The sequence below is a fragment of the Harpia harpyja genome, chromosome 15 (genome assembly GCF_026419915.1).
Source record: "Harpia harpyja isolate bHarHar1 chromosome 15, bHarHar1 primary haplotype, whole genome shotgun sequence".
NCBI classification, from domain to species: domain Eukaryota; kingdom Metazoa; phylum Chordata; class Aves; order Accipitriformes; family Accipitridae; genus Harpia; species Harpia harpyja.
Window position 1 is genome coordinate 27,911,692 of NC_068954.1, and position 22,010 is coordinate 27,933,701.

General features: G+C 38.3%; 1 protein-coding gene across 14 annotated transcripts in view; it reads right to left on the reverse strand.

Annotated features, from left to right (window-relative positions):
• Positions 1-22,010, reverse strand: part of DST (dystonin) — a 316,607-nt gene that overhangs the window by 77,688 nt on the left and 216,909 nt on the right. For all 14 annotated transcript variants that reach the window (XM_052809218.1, XM_052809204.1, XM_052809202.1 and 11 more), the window contains 13 exons: positions 20,235-20,411; positions 17,458-17,581; positions 15,967-16,175; positions 15,352-15,669; positions 15,008-15,174; positions 14,306-14,462; positions 13,914-14,040; positions 11,263-11,325; positions 10,028-10,263; positions 8,226-8,355; positions 6,447-6,646; positions 4,520-5,015; positions 2,070-3,544 (listed from right to left, as the gene is read on the reverse strand). In XM_052809218.1, coding sequence (XP_052665178.1) covers positions 2,070-3,544; positions 4,520-5,015; positions 6,447-6,646; positions 8,226-8,355; positions 10,028-10,263; positions 11,263-11,325; positions 13,914-14,040; positions 14,306-14,462; positions 15,008-15,174; positions 15,352-15,669; positions 15,967-16,175; positions 17,458-17,581; positions 20,235-20,411 — 3,879 coding nt within the window. The remainder of the gene's footprint in view (positions 1-2,069; positions 3,545-4,519; positions 5,016-6,446; positions 6,647-8,225; positions 8,356-10,027; positions 10,264-11,262; positions 11,326-13,913; positions 14,041-14,305; positions 14,463-15,007; positions 15,175-15,351; positions 15,670-15,966; positions 16,176-17,457; positions 17,582-20,234; positions 20,412-22,010) is intronic.

Here is a 22,010-nt window from a genome sequence, read left to right on the forward strand (position 1 = left end):
GCATCCCTTTGCTACCTACCACCCTCACCTTGTAAAATTTCACATTCTGGTCTTCCTATTTTCTTTCTGCAAAGGCTCCCCACTCTGCTTCTTTATTCCTGCATTTGCTTTTCACTTGTCTAAACAACTGCACCTTTTCATCATTTTTCACCTCCTGTTTAATGGCATTGTGTTTTCACTCGTAAGCAAAAGCATGGCCTAAAATAGTTGCTTTGAGCAAAACACATTTCTAAGCTTATAAATATCTAATATAAACACAATTCTGGAGTAGACTTCTGGATATAATAAACATGCTACTATCACTATTCTCCTTTATGCCTCTCCAGGTTTTTTGGTCTTTTTACCATACAAGCTCTTTGGTTGCAGGGAGATTATTTCCCCACAGGTCTGCACAGACCAGAGGAGGCTCTTGCTCCTGAATTGTACGATTGCTGTGTCTTGTCCACTGCCCTGACGAAGTACAACACTGAGACAACACACAGGGAATTGTATTCTTCTACTGTCTGCTCATCAGGCTGCTTCCCCCTAAAACCACTGTTCTTTGTAGCCAAAAAAAAAAAAAAAATATGTATAAAAAGATATATATATAGTAACAAAGACCTGAAGCTGCACCTAATGTTTGAAAATGCAAGAAATGTGGTAAAGTCAGAGATGAAAAATTGGCTACAACTGAAATCCTGTACAGTCAGCGTAAGCAAGAGCAATCACAGCAGGAGCTTCTCCTATTTTCTGATATCCAAAGTGTTTTACTAGCCATATACAAAGAAAAGCTATTTGTTTCTCTTTTAAATTGAGATTGACTTGTTAGGACAGACTGGCATACAATTTTAATCCTCCCAGTCTAATGGAATCTCCTCATAATGTAACTGTTCAAGATTTTTGTCTCTACTTATGCCTTCTGAAAGATAATCAAAACTCACAGTAACGTGCATCCAAAATTCCCAGATTAAAGTTTTCAGTTTTAGTTTTCCTTTCTAATACCGTTTAGTTCAAACAAGCAAAATGCACCCTCTGTTGGGCCAAGCATGTAATGACTTCTTTCCAAGGTCATCTTTTTAACAGCATGGTTTATCAAATCCTGTTACGAAGGTTTGTTTTTGTGATTAACTGCAATTACCGTACAAGTCATACAAACATTTGAATCAATATTAGACTGAAATGAAACCAAAGCAGCACAGAATATCCAGTGCTACTATATGGCCATTAGGAGATTTATGATGTCTTTTTGAACACTGCTTACATCTGTAGGATTTATAAATCTTTCCAGCGAGCACTGGAAATTCATTTATTGTAACCTAAACCAAGCCAGTATCTGTACTTCATTTCAGCACCAAAGCACGATTAACACCCACTATCACTGCAATATATTTTTTTGAGCTGGACAAGGATTGCTAACTGGCATATTTAAAAAGCTACCCACAGAAGCTCCAAAGGGCATTTTGGATAAGGATGCTACAGTAAATTCCCAATATAAAAGGGGTCTTACTTTTACTTGATTTCTTCTTACTAGGATGTTTCTAGGTAAGGGTGGGATTCAGTGAGGTAAACCTGGCCAGTGTATCAGAACAGAAAACAGCAAAACATAAGGTCTTAAACCTACATATGCTGAAGCCTATACCCATGTGAAAACACCTGAACTACTCAGATGAGCAAAGTGAATTATGAGCTGGTATGTGAACACTGGAGTCTAAAACACCACAGTGAAGAAGAAAGTTTGTGCAATACATAGACATCAGAATAGATACAAAACGCAGTTCTCAAAAACAGAAAAGGTACACGGATCGCATAAGGAAAGAAGATAGTGAAGAGAGGTGAAGAGGGAACTGGGGTGCAGGAACTGTGAGCTGGGATGCAAAGTTACCAATGTCTGCCAAGCCATAGCAAAGGAAAGCTTCTCTGGAGCATGAGAAGATACCCCATTTAAAACAGATAAAGAGCATACAGATAGAACTGACTGCTGTGAAAGAAGACTCCTCCAAGGTCTGCACTTAACCAATCCCTGTCACGATATTTAATAAAATCGCATTGTGGTAAAATACTTTATAGTAATAAGAAAGAAATCCTCCTACCTTGAACGTATTCAGCTGCTGATTAATAGTCTCTGTTTCCATTCCAACAGGACCTTGTGACTCTTCATGTTCTTCGGCTCTCCCAAGCAGACTGGAAAATTCTTTTAGCTTACTGTAAAAGTCCTCAACACGGCTAAAAGTACCCTCCACTTGATCTTCCCTGGCTTTTGCTCTGTCTAGTAGCTTGTTGCACTGTTTATTTAAAGCTTCCAAGTCTCTTTTTATACCAACAAGATCAGGAGAAGCTTCAGCTTCTGTGGCTAGCATAATTTTACAGTTTTTATTAGCATTTTCATTATTCATGATAAGATCCTCCAGCTTTTTCAGGAAACCTTTTATGTCCTCTCTCTGTGATTGCAGTACCTTGAGATCTCTCCCCACTGGAGCCATGCTATCAAGTTCATCGTCAAACTCTGCAAACTGAGAGAACATCTCTCGGATGCTGTTTTGGAAATGGCCGATTCCCTGAAGTTTTGTCTCTAAGAATGAGCACCTATCTTCAACCTGCTGGTTCACTGCAGTGTATTCTCGCTCCAAAGATTCAGCTTGGAGCAAAAGGTCAGAAACACCTGCTGAATCAGAAGCTTCTACCACCAGGTCTTGGGCAAGCTTTTTTGCTAAATCAACGTGAGGCCTTAAAGCCTGCAAGGCTTTCTGCTGGGCCTGCATCATCGTCAGGTGTTTGTTACTGAATGACTGAGGTCCAAGTGAGTCATGAGCTTCCAGATGCTCTTTGGCACTTTTAAGCTGTCTTTCGGTTTCCCTGGATGATTCCTGAAACTGTTTCAGCCTTTGTGCCATATTCTCCAAACACTCTCTCTTCTTATGTAATTGTTCTGTGACCACATACACTTTCTGATTCAGCACCTTAGTTTCTTCTTGAACAATTTCTTTATCTGTTTGACTTGCACTGAGCAAACTCTCAGCAGTATTATTTAACAGCTCCACCATCCCATGGTGTTTATCCAGGTCTTTCTGCCAGGCCCTCACCTGAACAATAGCATTCTCTATTTCAACAGGGTTTATGCCAACTTTTAATTCACACAGGTTGCTTTGGCACTTCTCTATCCATGGCTGCAGATTTTCTACATGCTGCTTGTATTTGAGGGCTTTCTCCAGACAATCTGTTAATTTATCTTGCCTTTCTTTTACCTGCTTATTCATTTCATCCCAGTTACTTCTGAGTGTGGCAATTTGGGATTGTAATGCTGCTTTGTCAGCTCCTTGAGTCTTCTGTAAGATACTTTCTCCTTCTGCAACAATTCTTTCATATGAACAAATCTGATCGGTCATGGTCTTCTTAAAATCTTTCTGTTCTTCAATTAGTGATTGCAAGGCATCAAGTTTGGCTGATACAGGACGAGCCTGGTTCAGCTCTTCTTTCTTTTTGTCTAGCCAGGCTTGAAAGTCCTTAGACATTTGCTGGAACTGATGAGAAGTGGCATATGCTGATTGAAGCTGCTGAACATGGTTATCTACAAAAGAGAAGACAGCACAGAGGTTCATTATCAGAACCTGCTAGTATTCAGTGAAAAAATAATAATTAATATTGATTCTATTATGAATGATCATTAATGTAAGGAAAGCTGGTCCTTAGTATGTTGTGTTTGACTCAAAGACAACCAAATCAACCAAGTTTCTTGCAAGGGACAGACTTGTGCCTGTACTACAGCAGAGCAGTGAAGGCATTTGGACATGAATCAAATGAGGTGAGCTTAGCCAATCTGTGTCTACACGAATCCCATTCAGGCAGATTTCAGGGGTAAAAAACCACAGTCATGTTTCATGGTGTTATGAAGTATAAGCACAGGGAATATTAAGTCATCTAGCCTAATAGTGTCTAACTCATGGCCTGCAGGCAATATGTGTTCTTAGGGAGATCTTTTGAAGTTCCTCATGACCCAAAGAAATTAAAAAGTTAAAACTGAGGCTGTTAGGGAGAACAAAGTATGATACTGCTTGCAGTGTATTACTTGCTCAGTTTTGTTGTTCACAGGGTAAGGGAAGGCTGCAGACTACCAGCCCTCTTCTGTCACAGGCAGTTTTATGCAATTTCCACTGTGTTTCACCAAGCCATTAGCTGGTGCTTGCCTAAAAATTACAATTTTGGCTTACACTCTGCACCTATGCAGTTAGGTAGCTCAATGAACAGCATCCTCTTTTGGTATTCTAATTCAGTGAAGATGCACCTGAAGGAAAAGATGAGAAAAGCAGCCCTGCTACAGTGCTTCAAATTCTCTCCTAAACTACTCACTAGAGATCCCAAGTATTGTTTTTACCTTTTCAAGGTATGGGCACTCTCCTAAATTCTAATGTACAACTGCCTGGGGTTGGACTGGATAGAGAACTGGCATTAGACTCAGCTCATTCAACATCTCAATAAAGACAGAAGAGACTACGATGCTTTACTTTATGCCTTAGTTACTATTTTTCTTTAAATAAATACTAACCTGATTTTTGCTCAATATCCTTAAACAATTTTAAGATGCCATCTAATTGTCTCATAAGTTCTGCTTTCAAATACTCTTCTCCAACCAGTACCGACAGCTCTTCACAAAGAGCTTGAGCTGCATTTATATTCTTCGTTTCCTGTTCTATTTCCTCCTTCATTTCTCTAGCAATTTCCAGTTGTTGTTTCACAGCATCAGGTTGTGTACTCACAGCCTGGCTGCTGCTTAGTTTGCTATCCCATGCACTTAGTTTATCAGATAGACTTCTGAGTAGACTTTGATACTCTGTGCTTTTCACAATGGCTTGGTCAATTCGGTCACATCTGTTCCTCAGCTGGCCAGTTAGACTGTCCCATTTTTGTGCCACAGCTGCCAGTTGCTCTTTTACAATTTCATGGGAGGGTGGGTGTTCACCAGGTCTTATCAGAATCCCTTCACCAGCCATAGTTAACTGCTCGTATTGTGGCTTTCTGGTGTCAAACTCTTTGAGCAGAATCTGGGAACAAAGGAAATTTTAAAAAGCATTTACCTCATGAAAAAAAGAAGCAAAGTGCTTCTGACAAAAGTAATGTAGAATTTGTTGTAGCTAAGTTCTCTTATTGAGTAATCAATCTCCAAGTTTAAAAGCCAGTGAAATAGTTGCATCTTCTACACGTAAACTGTGTTGTTTCCAAGCATTTACATCAAAGAACCAGAAAAAATGAGGTTCATTTACACATCATCTAATGGAAATTCAATCAGCAGATACAAGTAAACAATGAAATCTGTTAATACAACAGTAATTAAGTAACAGTACCAAGTAAAATAATCGCTGTTTAGTTTCAAGCAGTGTCTTCTTTCCTAGACAGTTTCCATATTTGTCTTAAGATAGAACTTCAAAGAAGGTGTATTCTCACATAATATTGCAATGTATTATTATAGCACAGAGAATATTTGGATAATTCACAAAATGACTGAATGTGTACTGTAAGACCTTTATAGTTTTTATCACTGGTTCCCAGTATTTTTTTTTTTTTGACAGTAGTCACAGTGCTTGCACAAGAAGGGACAGATATCATGGTTTTACTTTACAGAACATTCCAAACCCTTTCTTTTTAAGTCAATTGGGTTTAACTTTTAAGGACTGTTATGTGATACATGATAGTCTTATGCCAGCCGTCTAGATTTTTGAAGCACTTACAAAACAATATTAAGTCATTTTCACATAGTATTAGAACATAGCTCATGTTTTAAACACTTAGTTTTAATGAATATTGATATGCCAGCTTTAATAATATTTTTGCAAAATAAAAAAGTTATTTCTCATCACAGTTTAAAATAACTGGCAGCAATAGAAATGTTTGAAATTAAAATTTCTCGTTTCTGCAACCTTGATTTAACTTTTGTTTCTTTTGCCTGCAATTTGCTCTATTTCTGTAGGTAAACTATTCCACTTTTTCACTATTTCTTCTGTCTTTCACACTCTTGGCCCCGTATCTATTCACAGTAAAGCATTTCACTTGCCTTCATATTTTTATTAGCTACTGGCACAGTCAAGTGAATAAAATCTCAAAAAGCTAGTTCTACAGCATAGACTGTATATGAGGACTGACCATAAAATGTTACATATACACTCAAATTAATAAAACTTTAAAGGAACATTTTCATTTGACTACAGAGATACCCATGGTCAAACAAAAGAATGTATCATAGGATCAGTATCTCCTCAACATTTTTTTTCCTTTAGCTGTTCTGATCTCTTTTCAGTCTTGTAATTTCTTCTCGTAATTATGTAGTCAAGTATGACTTAAGCTGATACTTGCTGATAAACAAATGTAAATGGCTCATACTAACTGTGCTGTACTCTATCTAGATGCAAAATACTACTTTGCTAATAGCAAAAGAGCAGAGGAAACTTAAATCAGTAACGCATGTTGGCACTACTCACCTGAACCTGTTGCTTTTGTGTATTCAGCATATTAGGATCAATTGACAGTGGTCCCAGCACGCTGACCATTAGCTCCTTTTCTACAAGCCAGTGCTTTAGCTGAGCTTCTGCTGTCTGGAACTGGGTCAGGTAATTTGAGGACTCCTCCAGTTTTTGTTGTCTCTCAGATGTAACTTGATTGAGCTCTTTCCATTTGGAATCTAACAGTGATAATGTTAACATATTGCATGCACGTTCTAGCAGATTGGCTGTCAGACAGCAGGCTATATATGAATCATAAACAGAGCTCTCTCATAAGGCTTCTTGCTGATTAACTCCAGATGCCTTATTGCAGTGACTCGGCAAACACATCTTTTAACAGTCAGATCCATTTACACTTGGATGAAGGTCTGCAGTTTAGCACAGCCATGTGCGGAATTTTTAGAGCAATGAATACACAACACGTAATAAAATTGGATTAGAATATTACTAAATGAAATACCACCAAGTTCAGGCTTCAGCCTCAAATGATGTAAAAGCCAAAGGGCTGTACTCAGTTGTAACTTAGGTGCCTGATTTAGATAGACAAATCTTCCTGCTTATTCACTAAAAAGAAACAGATACCTTTCCAAGGCTGAGCAGAAGCCCTAATTTAGGCTAATCTGAACAGTCCTCTGAAGGAGCACACCTCTTTCAAATGTCTGTATTAAGAGCCTGTGGAGATTAACTGCCTCATTTAGACATCTAAAGCAGGTACCTAATGACAGGCAATGAGAATATTTCTGCACACAGGTATTTCAAAAGTGCTGTATGAGCTTAGGTTCACACATAGGCCAATCTATGGTCTCTTCCACTTGTAGCAAGTGGCTTCCAATGCAGCCGTGGAGTCTTACAATCTTGTAACTTCCCCCTTCCCTCTGTGATACTGTCAGTGCTTGCTCAGTCAGCTCTGATATTTTGCTAACTCTCCTTGTCCCTGAATTTAATCCATGTTTTCTCAGTTTCTTTTGCCACTTCACTGTCTTTGAACTCTGCTCATTCTGTATTAATTCCCTTTCAACACTACTCAAGTTCTCTTGGAGACCTTACCTGCCACTTAATCTTTTCAGAGTTTCACTTACAAACAGGACAGATCAGAAAAATTCTCATCTTTAAAACTACTGTTGGTGTAGCTATAGAAATTCCTAGCAGTATGAAGCAAGATTGACCTATGATTTATTTAAAATATGACAAACCTAAGAAGAACTTTCAAAAGCTCATGACAATTATGCACTACAGTATCTCAAAATCTATTGTCCACATATGGTAATTTCCAAATTTTTTTTGACAAAATTTATGGAGTCAGTTTTAGAAAATGGCAAAAAGCCATCAAAACCACAAAATGACAAAAGCCACTAATGCATGGGAAAAAACATGCAGAAGAGCATTACCAACAACTCAAACTGTTCTTTACATGAAATTAGAATTAACTTAATTTATTTTGTAAGAAGAACAACATATTTATCTGGAGCAGTAACTGACCAGTCAGGTTTTAGCTGCACACTGTGAAAAAGATAAAGCCCTCTGAAACAGGGAGTCAAGCTATAGCCTCTCTCAATTGCATTGATATAAATTCAAAGCCCATGGACATCAGTGGAATTGCTCTAGACCTACACTCTTGTAAAGGGAGTTATTTCCACAGAATTTAAGGGGTAAGAGGGAACAAGATATTAAAAATACCAGTGATTGCTAACATTAAAAGCCTCATAATAAAACAACTTCCAAATCAGTCTGAGCTGTAATACAGCTTTACTGAAGTACCTATTTTATCCAACATTTGTCTCCACTTGGGTGCCTCGGGAGAGTCGGGGTTCTTCTCCAATAGCTCTGTCACTTTGTCCTTTAGTTCCTGCACTTTATTTGCACTTTGCTTTAATTCAGTTTCAAAAAGCTGCAAATTCAAGTGATAAAAAAAAAGAGATGAAAGAAGAACGGTAAAGTTTGAAGTTCATAATACTGAGATGCCAAGCATGAAGATAAACAATAAATATCTAACACTTACATACTATTTTTCTGCTATGAATCTCAAAACACTTTGTAATGGCATATGTTGCTGGTCAATTTTTTTTTTTTAAGAGATAACCTGACAGATTTAATCTATATTAATAATAACCATTATTATTTAATTTGAACAGTGACAGAACTAGAAGAATTCAGATAAATAAGATCCACTAGGTCCCATCATATTCACATACTCTTGGAATCTGTTCTTGTATAGAAGGCAAACTGACTAACGCACAGTACAGTTCACAGCAGAAATAACCCAGCTAGCACCAACAGAGAGGAGTGTGGTGTGGCTTCATTTACCTCAATGGAAGTCCTGCTATCACAGATAGACTGCTTCTTCTAGATCATCTGGAACTATAGTTTATAGAGCACCACAGCTTAAAGTGTAGACGTAGCAGGAGACTGACATGTCCCAGCAATTCCTAATTCATGCTGTTCTTATAGACAGAAGTGAACAGTCCTTATATGCCTGGCAAAGGGCTCTTACGTGAATATTCTAAGTAACAAAGCTTGCCCCGTGGAGCTGCATTTTAAATACCCAAACCCACTAACATAAAACACTGAATAAACTATGCTTGATTTAGAACTTTTAGTAAAAGGTCTAACTGCATCAGAAGGATGACTCTTGCCTGAGCACTCAGCTCAGTTTTCCAACTATCTGTGAATACTCTTCTGTTACTACACCGGGGGTAAGATGGTCATGTTAGCTTTGCACATTCTCTGTTAAAAAATAAGGAGCTAGTTTTCTTCCACATTTAGTCTGAGTTTTAGGACTGAATGTTATCCAAGTCCGAGGTAAGTTAGTAGCTGTTTAGATTAAGTTTTAAGGGTGACCCGCCAAATATAAAAGAAGAACCTCAGTTGAATCAAATTCTGTCCTTGTTTATCCACAATCACAGGCAAGGAAAGAATTTCCCCTATGCATTACATTTCCCTTTATAGATGAACCTTTACATGTGTAAATATTGTCCTTCATTGCTAGAGAAGCATACATCTCCAATGCTTAAACACGACAGAAACTTACTGCTGATTCAGTGGTTTTCTCAAATCAATTAAAAAGCGGGGAGGAGACTGTTGTGCAGCTATATAACTTAACAAGCATGACATGGCTGCTGAAGAGAAACACTGCCTTGGAATAGACATAAGCCGCTGCAGCTGTAGAGACCGGGGGGGTCTGTGGAGTATCAGTGAACCAGCAGCTGCAGAAACAGCTTTTGGATAGATACAGCCCTTCAGACCTTACAAGCAATCCAGTATATATCTCTAAACCACTAAGGAGATCAAAAAAGTTTATTGCATAATCAGTATAGCCTCACCTATTTAAACTGGCCACCAAAATTTTTATTTTCTGACCTGCACAACTCCTTCTTTCTGACACAGTGTTCCTTTTACTCCACTGACACAGTTTGCCAGATTTGCTCTAAGCCTAACTAGCATGCATACCAAGACCATTTAAATACTCTCTGCAACATTAAGCTAGACTGAGATATCAGTTGTTCAAATAGAATTTACCCAATAACTGCAAGTAAGAGTATTTTTTTGAAGGCACAAAGTACCTTATGTTGCTCAACTTGGGCTTTAACCGCTTCACTATCAGTTGGAGCAGCTTCCCAGTCTGATGCAGTTTTGTCCATTTTTTGCAGCCACTGCATCATTGAGGTTGATTCTTCCTGAATATTCTGCATTTTTGAAAGCATACTTTCTAGTTCTGAAATCTTCTCCTTCAATAAAACTCCCAAATCTTCGTAACTGTGATTTACATCAGACATGGCTTGTTGAACAGTTGTCAGTTCTGTAAAAGGAGAGATGCACACAGACTATGGTAGAGGTTGCAAGTCCTTCAAACAATAGACTTCAAGAACTTCTAAACAGTATTCGGAGTTACCATAGATAGAAGTCCCCCAAATAAGAAGTTGCTGAATGTGTTACGAATTATTTCCAATTCACTCTAAATGTGGTAACACTACATCTGAATGACCTAATGTAAGTTCCTATTCACAAGAGCTTCTCATTTCACAGAAATCTTTACTTTTAATACACACAGGTACACAAATACCTTTCAATCTTTCTACCCATTGTTATTTTAGTATTTTAAGCAACAATTCCGTGACAAAAAGTTGAACATACTGGACTACAGTTCAGTTACTTACATGAGAGCCTAACATTACTGCAACAGTATTTTGTTCACAAAACGTTATAAACGTGTTTTATCACTGAGAGAGCACAGCAGGCAAAATGTGTACTAAGAAGACTATAGTTTACCAGAACAGACGCTGCAGACTTGGGATGTAGGTACATGGCTATCCATAAGCACATATAAAGTGGCTGTGTAAGTTCCTTTGTTTCTTTAAAGGGGTTGGTCACATACAGTGATACAAACATATGTAAAATGGGTGTCTTTGTATATGTATGTTTGTGTTTGTGTGTGTTGTGAATGCTGGTGGGTGTTAAAAGTTTCAAACCACATACATGCGCATTAGAATTTTCTCAAAAGCCATGTGTTATATTAAAATAGCTATCCCTGTATACATTTATAGAATTACATACTGATTCAGAAAACACCGCCAGATTTGTTCTGTCTTCAAAGAAAATACTGAAGGTAGGTATTTTTACAATTAATTTTAGTATCATGTCCTCGTCAATATAGTTGCCTTACACGACGGTGATGTGAAACTTCAGTCTAGTAGTGACTGCTACAAGCAGATTTATGTACAACATTTAAAAAATACTTACATATTTATCAGTAATTGGCAAGTACATTCCTTTATCACATCCTGAAATTTTTACTGACCTTTATTTTTCAGGAAATCCTGAGTTCCTGGAGCTCCTCCTTCACCATTTAACATTGTGCCACCTGTGGATCAGGGAAGACGAAGTCCCATGCTTATCTAGGCTTTTTCCCACCAAAACCCCAGCGCTGCATTTCCTCTTCAAAACAGCATGATACATAGCTCTCATTATACCATTACAGAAATATCTGAATGCTAACCTTGTAATAGCAAGTACTTTATTTAAACTTTAAATATTTTAAGGTTGTTTTATGTTTTAAGCTGCTCCAGCCAGCTAGTACCATAAGCGGTACCACATATGCACAGCATATGCATAGCGGGTCTGTGTGCACATGGATGCACACATGCATGATGCATGAGCAGTCCTAGCGCTCACAATATTATGCTAAATAAACGACTATAGTGGACAAAGGTCTGTGCCCTAGCTATGAGGCTTACTCACATCCATATGGCTAACATCACTTCCTTCCTCTCCCCAAAAGGAATCTGTTCCCTACTGCCTACTGAGAACATGGTTTTACCCAGCCATGTCTGGGTATGGCCTGGGAGAGGGCTCGCTGGCAAACGCAGAGACTCTGAGGAGAGCACTAAACATTAAACAGCAAAGGAGCCCAGAGTGGTCATTGCAGACACCGCAACCAAAGGCACTGCTTACTCAGGACACCTTTACCCACCAGGGAAGTGGTTGAGTCACCATCCCTGAAAGTATTTAAAAGACGTGTAGATGTGGCGCTTAGGGACATGGGTGCTGGACTTGGCAGTGTTAGGTTAACAGTTTTACTTAATGATCTTAAGGGTCTTTTCCAACCTAAATGACTCTATGATTTAGCAGCACCGTACCTCTGCACAAAAAGCTCTTGATACGAACTGGACGGATCCCTCCCTATCTTGTCATGAGCGAGACTTAAGCATGTGCTCCATGACAGGGATTGCAACGTGGAGTCTTTACTGTTACACCTGAAGTCCTTACTGCCACTTGGAGGCAGCCACTCACCCAGGCAGCCCTACTAATTAAACATAATTTCAAAGCCTCTGTAACCAGGGCTACGTGGGCTTTGTAAAATAATGTCAGAACACAGAGCTGGGGCACAGCAAACTGCAAGGAGAATCACTTCCCACTCTCCTGAACATACGTATTCCCAGATGAGCAATTAACAGAGAAAGATTAGCGGTTGCCTTGGAAAAGGCTATGCATCCACCCCACAGTACCAGCTGGGCAATGAGGACCACATTAGTGGCAGCTGGAGGATGGCAAGAGAAAACAAACAGATAAGAGAAGTCACAGGCCCCAGCCAGAGCCTTGTAAATCTTCATGCTCTATTAGCTGGACTCTGGTATTTATAACTGTGATTAAGTGATACACAGTATAGCTCTTGTCTAAGAGGGTGAATAGTGTAGTCTGGAGGATTACAGCTGCTCTTATACGCTAGTTATTTAATTATTTTTCTATCTGGATGCATAGGAGTAGAGAAAGGGGCAGAAGAAGGAGACCAAATATCCCATATAAGGTTCCAAAATGTTCTTTGAAAGATTTTTATTTAAAATTCAAACAAGAATGAAACCAGACGCAGCTACTACAAAGAGATGTGAGAAAGAAAGTGTTCTACTCTTGCCAAATAGGTATCCTCTGGCTGTCCCCATCCTTCCAGTCCTTTGCAGATGACCAATGTAGGCCAACACACTTGAATTTATTTCCATACCTAGTCAGTTCAAGAACTGACTGAAAATGTGCTTATGGCCATTAAAACACCCTAGGTACCACATGCCTTGAACTATGGCTTGAATGATACTTAGCAGAATTACTTGTTTCTGTAAAACAAATTAACATTTAAACACTAGAGTACAGAAAATCATGGAAACAGATTTGCTGTCTTTAAAATCAGATTACTGGTAAAAAGGATTTAGCTGAAGCTCCAGACTGGAAACACATTTTGGCCCAGGAGAGTCATGCTGGGATTTGGAGTTGATTCTCTTCCGTGCTGTTATTTCAACCAAAATATTGACCAGCATTAATTATGCTATCATATTGGGATGAGTAGGTTTGCCTAGGCTCACTTTTTAGATAAACCACATCCTCATCACGCTTCTAACAAAAACTCCATCACTCTGCAAACCTTTATGTGTTTGCTTGGCATCACACAGAATAGCCTTGTGGCCATTGAAGAGGTATCTCTGTGGCAGCAAAGGTGTGCAGGCACATCAGTGTTTGCAAAAGCAGGGTTTGTGTTTGTCCTACTTGCAGACTTGGTGGCTATGTGAAGCACTGAACACCAATCAGAATAAGTCAGTTTCTCATTATCAGAAGCTTTCTGGGGTGAGGTGAAGGCAACTATGATCCTGTTCATTTTGTTCATTATCTGGGAATTACATACTGAAGTAACAGCTTTAGGACCTGTTAATCATTTACATCAAAGCACTTTTACACTATTTTGACAGTGTAAAGCAATCAGAATGTGCACTGAATTACTACAGCAGTTAAGACAGTTTAAATGAGAGTCACAGCAAACAATGGTCAGAACAGACATACCTAACTGACTTCTCACAAGCCATAATATTCAGAAAGCTAATCCAAGGGTGAAATATTTTAATTTTTGTCTTAAACGTTTTAAAAATTCCTGAAATATTAGGCTTACCTGATTATACAAATGCATACCTGATTTTGCAACTGCTCTCAGTTTGGCAGGAGAAGTCACAGCAGTAATTAGATTACACAGCAATGTTCCTCGGTTATTCATTTTCTGCAGTTCAGGTGCTTTCAATGTCCATTCATCTTTTAAATTCTGGTTAAGAAAGACAGTCATTTGTTCATTACAAAACTGATTTCAGACCTAAAAGATTCAGTGTAGAGAAAGGAACAACCTTGCTACTTGGGAATCCCCTGCAGTATATCCAAACATGCAAAGGAAATAGGAATGTAAATGCAGACTGCAAGCTCCCTAGTCCCAATTACTGTGACTGCTCACACCTTAAGTCTGTACTTTTATGCTACTAATAGATGCCCTATTTACTTCAGCCATATTTCACTTCTCGTCTACAATGCCTTACCAATGTATCTTCCAAAGGTTTCTTTAACTCCTCTGTATTCAGAGAGGGTTGTGCTGCTGGAATTCGTTCTGTTGTTTCTTTTATCCATTTCTTCAATGATTCTACAAGAAGCTCAAAAGTATCCATTTGCTTCTGACAAGATGATACATCCTCTTCTCTAGACAATTAAAGACAATTAAAGGAATGTCAGTATTCCTTCTAGTAATTAAACCAACACTTACTATCAATATGGTATTGCTATTCCTAAATTCAAAGAGTCACAAAAGCTAATTTTATGGATATGAGCAGAATGTGGAAAATCTAGTCTTGCTGTACAGGTAACTTGTATGGAAGCTCTAATAATTTCTCCAGTTTTCCTTTGCAGCCTGATTCCAAATGGTACTCTAAAGCAATTTGCACAAGCATCAATTTATATTCTATCAGAGAAGGGGAGAAGTAGAGTTTGCTTAGAACTGACAGGACTCCTGGGAATGTCAAAAAATTTGAAAAGTTACTTGCCTTTACAGCCCACATTAGAGCTCTTGAACCAGACAGACTAACTACAGATGCATTTCTAAATAGAATCTCTTTTTAAAATAAAAAACATCTCTACTCTGTGGTTAACTGCAATCTTTTGAGATGGCATGCAAGAGGATAGCAGTCATCACCACGTTCACACTGTATTATTAGCCAAAGCAGAAACACTTTAATTATTCAACTTACTTTTCCTTTACAGTCTCCTCTACCTCTCTGAATTTCTTTGACAAAGCATTTACTTTTTCTAATACCAATGCTTTATCTCCAGGAAGAGCATGGAATGAAAGTTCTTCAAGAAGCTGCTGCAAAACTTCCAGATCCTTCTTATGTTGTGCCAATTCTATGCTAGCTTCCTGCAAAATAGGGTTACATTCTTCATATTAGACTTTACAATCACTTGTTCAAAATTAAATTCTTGATTTTAGCTAACCGACCAAAGTTGGGAAACAAGCATGCCTTATTTATTGTTCAATCACTTAGATGAGTTAGACTAGAAATGCACAATATATACAAATGGAATGATACAGTACCTGTATATACTGAGACACTTCACTAACATCCTTTCTTGGTGCCTCCGTCTCACTGAGGGCATGGTTTTTCTCATCTAGAAATGACTGAATTTTTTCTGAAAGACCTTCAAATAACTCCACTTTAGTCTTCAACTCCTCCATTTTCATAAGCTTCTCTTTATGCTTGTTACCTGCTTCAGAAAATCGTCCTGCAAGTTCACTCATTTTAGCTTGCAGTGTGGATGCAGTGGATGGATCTGCTGTTTCCGTGAACTTCTTCACTTTTTCATTCATAGTGTTTATACTGCTTTGGCGACCCATGATGTCTTGTTCTAGCATCTGAAAAAAGCAAGAACTATTGCTTATAGCAATACATATACAATATATAGTATTGCTTATAACTAAATTTTAAGAAGTGAAACTGATCCACCGTATGAAGCAACAAATCAGTACAGCTAGACCATCAGTGTAGATCTATTTCAGCTACAAAAATCCTTATGTGCAGTTTCACTTCATGCAACGGTCCTCTTTATTAAGTATTTTGAATCCATTAAAGGTGCCAAACTAAGATTTTAATTCTTTCTTGAAATCTGAATTACCAAACAAATGTTTCTTCTTTCAGAGAATGCTACTTACAATGCTTTTACTAATAATATCCTGAATAGCAGCAGAATTCAAAGGCACTTGATCTTGTTCTTCAAGACTCTTTTCAACTCCTTCCATCCAATCCAGCATTTCATCCAAACCATCCTGCACACTTAGGGATCGTGTCAGAGTTATTTGGAGCTTCTCATTCCTTTCATTCACAGACTTGGATAAATTGTCATACCTCTCCACAATATCATCTGATAAAGAGAAAATATATTTCAATTTTTTCCTTGAGCCAAACTAAGCTTTTAACTCATTTTACCAGTTCTCACCAGGTGAATGTGAGTCAAAAATTGCCTACATTAGAACGAAGCAAAAACATCAGCTTTATTCAGTAAAAACACGCAAGCAAAAACTTCAAATAGAGCCAAGAAGCCCACAGGACAAGGGAAATGAGGGAGCAGCTTACAGCTGTACTCCCCAGCTTTTAGAAGCTAGTTCCCATGCAGCTCTAGCTTATGACAGCTGTTGACTTTTCCCAAGAAATAAAATAGCAGATATTAACACAGTTCTTCTACAATTATGTCTCTTATGTTATTGTTAGAGCTGAAAGGTTCTTCCAGATGGTTCTTCATTAGACCCTCAACACATTCGGGATAAGCCTCTGAAAGTTAGTTACAAGTTCCATGTTCCTCCCATGGAGTTTCATCACCCACTCCAAAGAGGCAAGCCCACAGTTGTTTTATTTTGTTGCTCTGCAAGTTACTTATGGGATTCCAGTAAAAGATAGTTGTGTGATACACATAGAGAGTCTTCAAACTTCAGACAGTGGCGAATGTCATGCTGTGCTGCTTCTCACAACTGAAAGGAAAGAGTATTGGGTGTAGGTGGTAAGGTTTTGGCAGTGGCAAGGGTTTTGGCCTCTGTGAGAAGATGCCAGGGACTGCCCCATGAAGATGCAGACAGTTCCAGTCAGCTCCAACTGACCCACCACAGGGCACAGCGGAGCCCCTCAGCCAAGCTGGTGGTGCCTCTGGGAAAATGTATTTAAGAAAGGGGAAAATGCTGCCTGGGACTGAGAAGTAAAGGAAAAGAAAGTATGAAAAACAGCCCTGCAGACATCAAGGTCAGACAAGAAAGAGGAGGAAGAGGTGCTCCAGGTGCTGGAGCAGAGACCTTCAGATAGCTGGAGTCATGTTCCTTGAACATGAACATGCTCGTTTCCACTGGAGAATTTATGATCCTCAGCAAATCACCACCTCTGTTTAGCATGCCCATCTGCAATGTGGGAATTAAACACAATCCCTATTACTGAAAAAAAAAGTCAAAAATCAAATGACAGCTTTTAAGTGAAAAGCATATGGATCAAAGTAGGACACAGACCAACAATGAAGTTACTGTGCTGTAATAGCTTATGACTCAACAAAACATGGACTTGAACAGTGACACAAGAATGTGGAAACTTTATTTTGTCTCTTTCAGTACCTGCATGCAGCCACAAGTGATAAAAAGAGGTATTAAGAAAAGTAAACATTTTACCCAGTGTTTTCTGAATCTCATCTTTGTCTTGTGTTAACTCTCCCCTTGTATCCAATAACACTTCAGCAGCTTTTTTCAGTTTTTCTACAGCAATTTGGTGGTTAGACACTTGTCCCTGAAGAACCTGTAAAATTCCACAATTATCAGTTACGCTTTTCAATACAGCTAATAGTTACACATGCAAGTCTTGAGATATGTCACACAACCTAAGCTTAGTGCTAGGAATAAAGTAACTAAATTTGTGACCTCTCCTTAAGAAAAATCTTCACTAGTGGCTGTGACTGCTGTTGACCTTCTGGCCCTTGTTTTAGTTTCTTCACCATCTTTTTTATCTTCTGTTTTACAATACTTCTCTGACTCAACTGATTTCTTGCATGTAACTTCAAAATGTGTCTTTTGATTAACTGTTTTTAAAGTCCACTTGTACAGACTCAAATACTATCCAAAAGAAAAATATGTTTATTTTCCAATTCAGCATCAGAGAACAATTCAGGGGGAAAAACATGCAGTCGTCAGCAGTAGTTGCACATTCACCATCAGTTTCATTGACAAAGGATCAGGCTGATATTGTGGTGTAAACAGGAACAGCTTGAAACAATATCATGGCGTTCACAGTTGAGGAACCTCCTGGAGCTCGTGTCACTGAAATTTGCCTAAGTTTGTCCATCTAACCAAGGAACACAGGTTTAGAGACTAGCCCAGCCATGACTTGCTCCAGAGTCAACAGAGAAAGACAGGAAGGCTGAATCAACTTCTGAAAGTGGCTTTCTCTCTCCAGTGTATAGAAGTACTTTAGGGTGAATAGTCTTTAAATTATTTCAGGCCTCTGTGCTACTATATATGATGTATGTTTGTTTTGATTCACTTGAACTTTATATGACTGCAAAATGTAGGGACTTCTCATTTATTTTTTGATACACACTATCTCAGTGAACAGATGACTCAAAAAGTAATCCTATCTGCCCTGCCAGGACAAAGAAGTCATGTCAGTGCATTCAGCACTGGTATCCAGAGCACAACAGTATGCCAGAACATAGTATGTCTTGCTGACCCACTTGACGCAATAAAACTCAGATAGACCTGAAGAGGAATTTTCCTTACACTAGAGAAATATAGTGGGTGGGGTGGGGAAGAAAAAAAGACATACCAGAAAACCTTGTATGCTGACAGAAAGCAAGCAAGCTGATGCCAGAGGCACTGAAGAATATTCTGAAGAACAGTTAATCCCCATAAAAAGATTAGACCCCACCATGCTGCTAAGGTCTGTGTCTAGCTGGATTATCAGCTGCATGTGTTGGCTACAAGGGACAGCTTTAACTTGCAACACCTGACTTCTTCAAAAATACTCTTTGTTTTGCTTTCATTAATTGGCTTGCTTTCTTCAGCCTCCTTATTTTTCCTCTTCCTTTGAATCTTTTGACACATTGTACCCCCTCCTTTCTTCCCAGCTCATATTCATTGAGTGCTCTTTTGTGTGGCAAGTAATCCATGTAGGCGTTTTATAAAAGAACCCCAGTACTCACTCCTTTTGTATTACTTGCATGAAAATTGGCATTATACAGAATATAATTCGTTTTGGCATAAGGAACAAAAAGTTTAAATGAAGCCTCAAATTGTAATTGGTGTTATTCCTACTTTTCTAGCACATGGAAGCACAAACGTACCTAAAATGTTCTGCTGTTAGGAGTTCAAAATTTACACTTTTAATTTTGCTGTCTTACAACTGTGGTTGTAATTGCTGTGATTTGTCTCCTTTGATGTGTCACGCAGCAAAGTGTTGGGCAATTCCAGTGGCAGATTTGAAAGATACCATGTGGTAAAGGTAACTACTACTCAGGCTGATGTAAGGGAAATGGTTAAAACGTGTAATTTCCAAGAGCTGTTGACTATCATTTGTCAATAGTAAACATATCAGACCTGCACTAATACCCCTCACAGCACAGACAAAACAGCGAGGAAATGCGCGACCAATAACCTTGCTCACTGAAAAATAATCTCGCGTATTAGTTATAGTATAGATGATTGAATGTTTATGAAAATATAAGACTCAGTTCAAAGATGACAGACTGTATGAGACTTTATATAACTCACCTTATACTTGAGTTCCTAAAGCCTTCTGTAAACCTATATTTTATGCAGCTAACCTGAGTTTTACCTTCACAATCTTCATCACTAACCTGTCTTGCCTCTACTAGGACTTACATAAAGTTGTGAGTTGCTCCCTCAGTGGCGGGAAAAAAAAAAAAAGAAAAACAAAATACTGCAACCCAAATTATGTTATATTTGCTTTCTGCAGGGCAGTACTGGATCCAACTGAAGCAGGCAAACAGACTAGTCACATCACACTGCTTATCCAGTATGATCCCTTTCATAATGCGGTAACACACAAATGTGAACAGAAAAAAACAAGAGTCACAGACAACAAACATCAAATGGTCTTCTCTGTCAGGAGCTTAGTCCCAAGCCCTCCTCTGATAGCAAACTGTAATCGCTAAATCTTTTCTTAGTTCAAAAACTTTCTAGATTTCACCCTATCATTTGCTAAGTGATATGAAACACATCGTGCTTTCACCACTGCTAACTCGGTCCCCCATTCTTTTTCACCCTAGTGCTTTGCAGGTAACACTCTGGATAGCTGAATTTCAGAACTATAAAAGTTGCATGCCCATGTGCAAGGCAAGAATTTGGCCTGCAGCCACTTGGATTGTTATCCTGGTTTTCAGACAAAAAGCACTTCCTTTTAGAACAAAAGTAATTCTGTTTTTTAAACCTTTCACCTTGGTTTCTTCTAGTTGTCTCTGGAGATTTTTGGGATCCACTGCAATTGGCTCTGATAGTTGTTTCTTCACAGCTATTTCAGAAGCCTGGAGACCTGAAAGAAGTCCAGATGAGGCATCTTCATAATGCTGGTATTTATCCACCAAGTCTTTAAGGTTATTTCCAAGGATGCTACACTGAAAGAGTAGAAAACAAACAAGAAAATACCCAGGCATTAAACTGTGTGCTGCATTTCATACCAATCTCAAGGTCATACTTTCCTTCCTGAAGTACTGCGTGATTTTTTCCTGATATCATTCCACTGTCTAACTCTTTTCTGAACTAAGGCATGATGGCTGGACAGGCTATGCAGGTCTTCCCAGTTTGTGCTCCTCAAGCGTGATTTAGAATCAATTCACTGATGCAGGTGGGAAACCGGAATCTAACCCATTGTACTAGAATAGGAAAAGCTTTAGGAATACTTTTTGATCCATCAACGTGAAGATTCTTTATCAGCACTCTGATACCAAAAATGTAGCCAGTGGAAGCTAGAAATTTTCCAAAAAATCAGAAGATATGTGTATGTTCATAAAAATACAGACAGCAGATTATTGCTTTCATAAATACCTTATCTGCACAGTGAATCCAGAGTGATATGGCTCGGTATTGCACATATGCTTTGGTTTGGTCACTTAAGAATGTCGTCTGACCAAAGATCCTATTAGTCTTATATGTTATCATGCCCCCAAATGTATACAGTGAATTGTCACATAAAAAGGTCAGTGGAACTCTTCCAGGCTTTTTGGAGATGATTTCACAAACAAAATCTGATTGTATCAAGTAATAATATTTATAAACAGTTACTGTAAATATTTATATTCTGAACCTTCCATACACTGTATTGTAGTATTTACACACGGTACTTGGGCTCCATCCAGTGGGCAAACATAGAATGCACTCATTTACATAACCAGTTAACTAAGAACAGACATATTAAGCTACCTTCAACGTATAAGCGTATGAAGTCATATGCGTGTGTGTGAATATATATATGAAAAAAATAAAGGTAATATAAATACTTATTAAAAGCAAGAAGATTTTACAAAAGGCAAAAAGGTTACTACAAACCCATTTACCACTTGGAAGATCTCCATTTTAAGTCTGTCTTTCAAGACTTTATTTAATAAGAAAAGTCTACTTTGCTCTGCATATTTATGGTCAAATATTTAGAGCATGTCTATTATGTCTGTGCTAAATATATATACATGGAAAGAATTGAATAGGCAAGCTGACAAATCTGAGACCACAAATCAAGCTGCTGGCATAGGATTTTTATGTGCATAGAACTAAGCTCTCTGAAAAGTTTCCGATGAAATCTTTACATTCACACTCAAACTAATCCATTAAATCAACTGGAGGAAATCTAACCTGTTAATACAAGCTTTTAGCGTGACTGTTCATATAAGTTAAGTGGGAAAATGAAATGAGCTTCTGTAAGTGGAGAGCCTTCTTCACAAACTGAGAGAACAGGGTTTACACTGTTTTTGTAATCAAGTAATCAAATCCATGTCTTTACAGAATTTACATTTCTGAGCAAGAAAATGTTAAAGAGATGAAAATTCCCAAAGATGGCAACTGCTGCAGACCAACACTGTATCAGTGGACACTGAAGCTCTACTAAGGAGTCTGAACCGATGATCTTAGAAAATTATGAAAAGTCATAGGCAAAGGATACTGACAATAACTGTCTCTTAAATGGTTCAATTAATAATTACCTCAAAAGTTTACAATTCCAG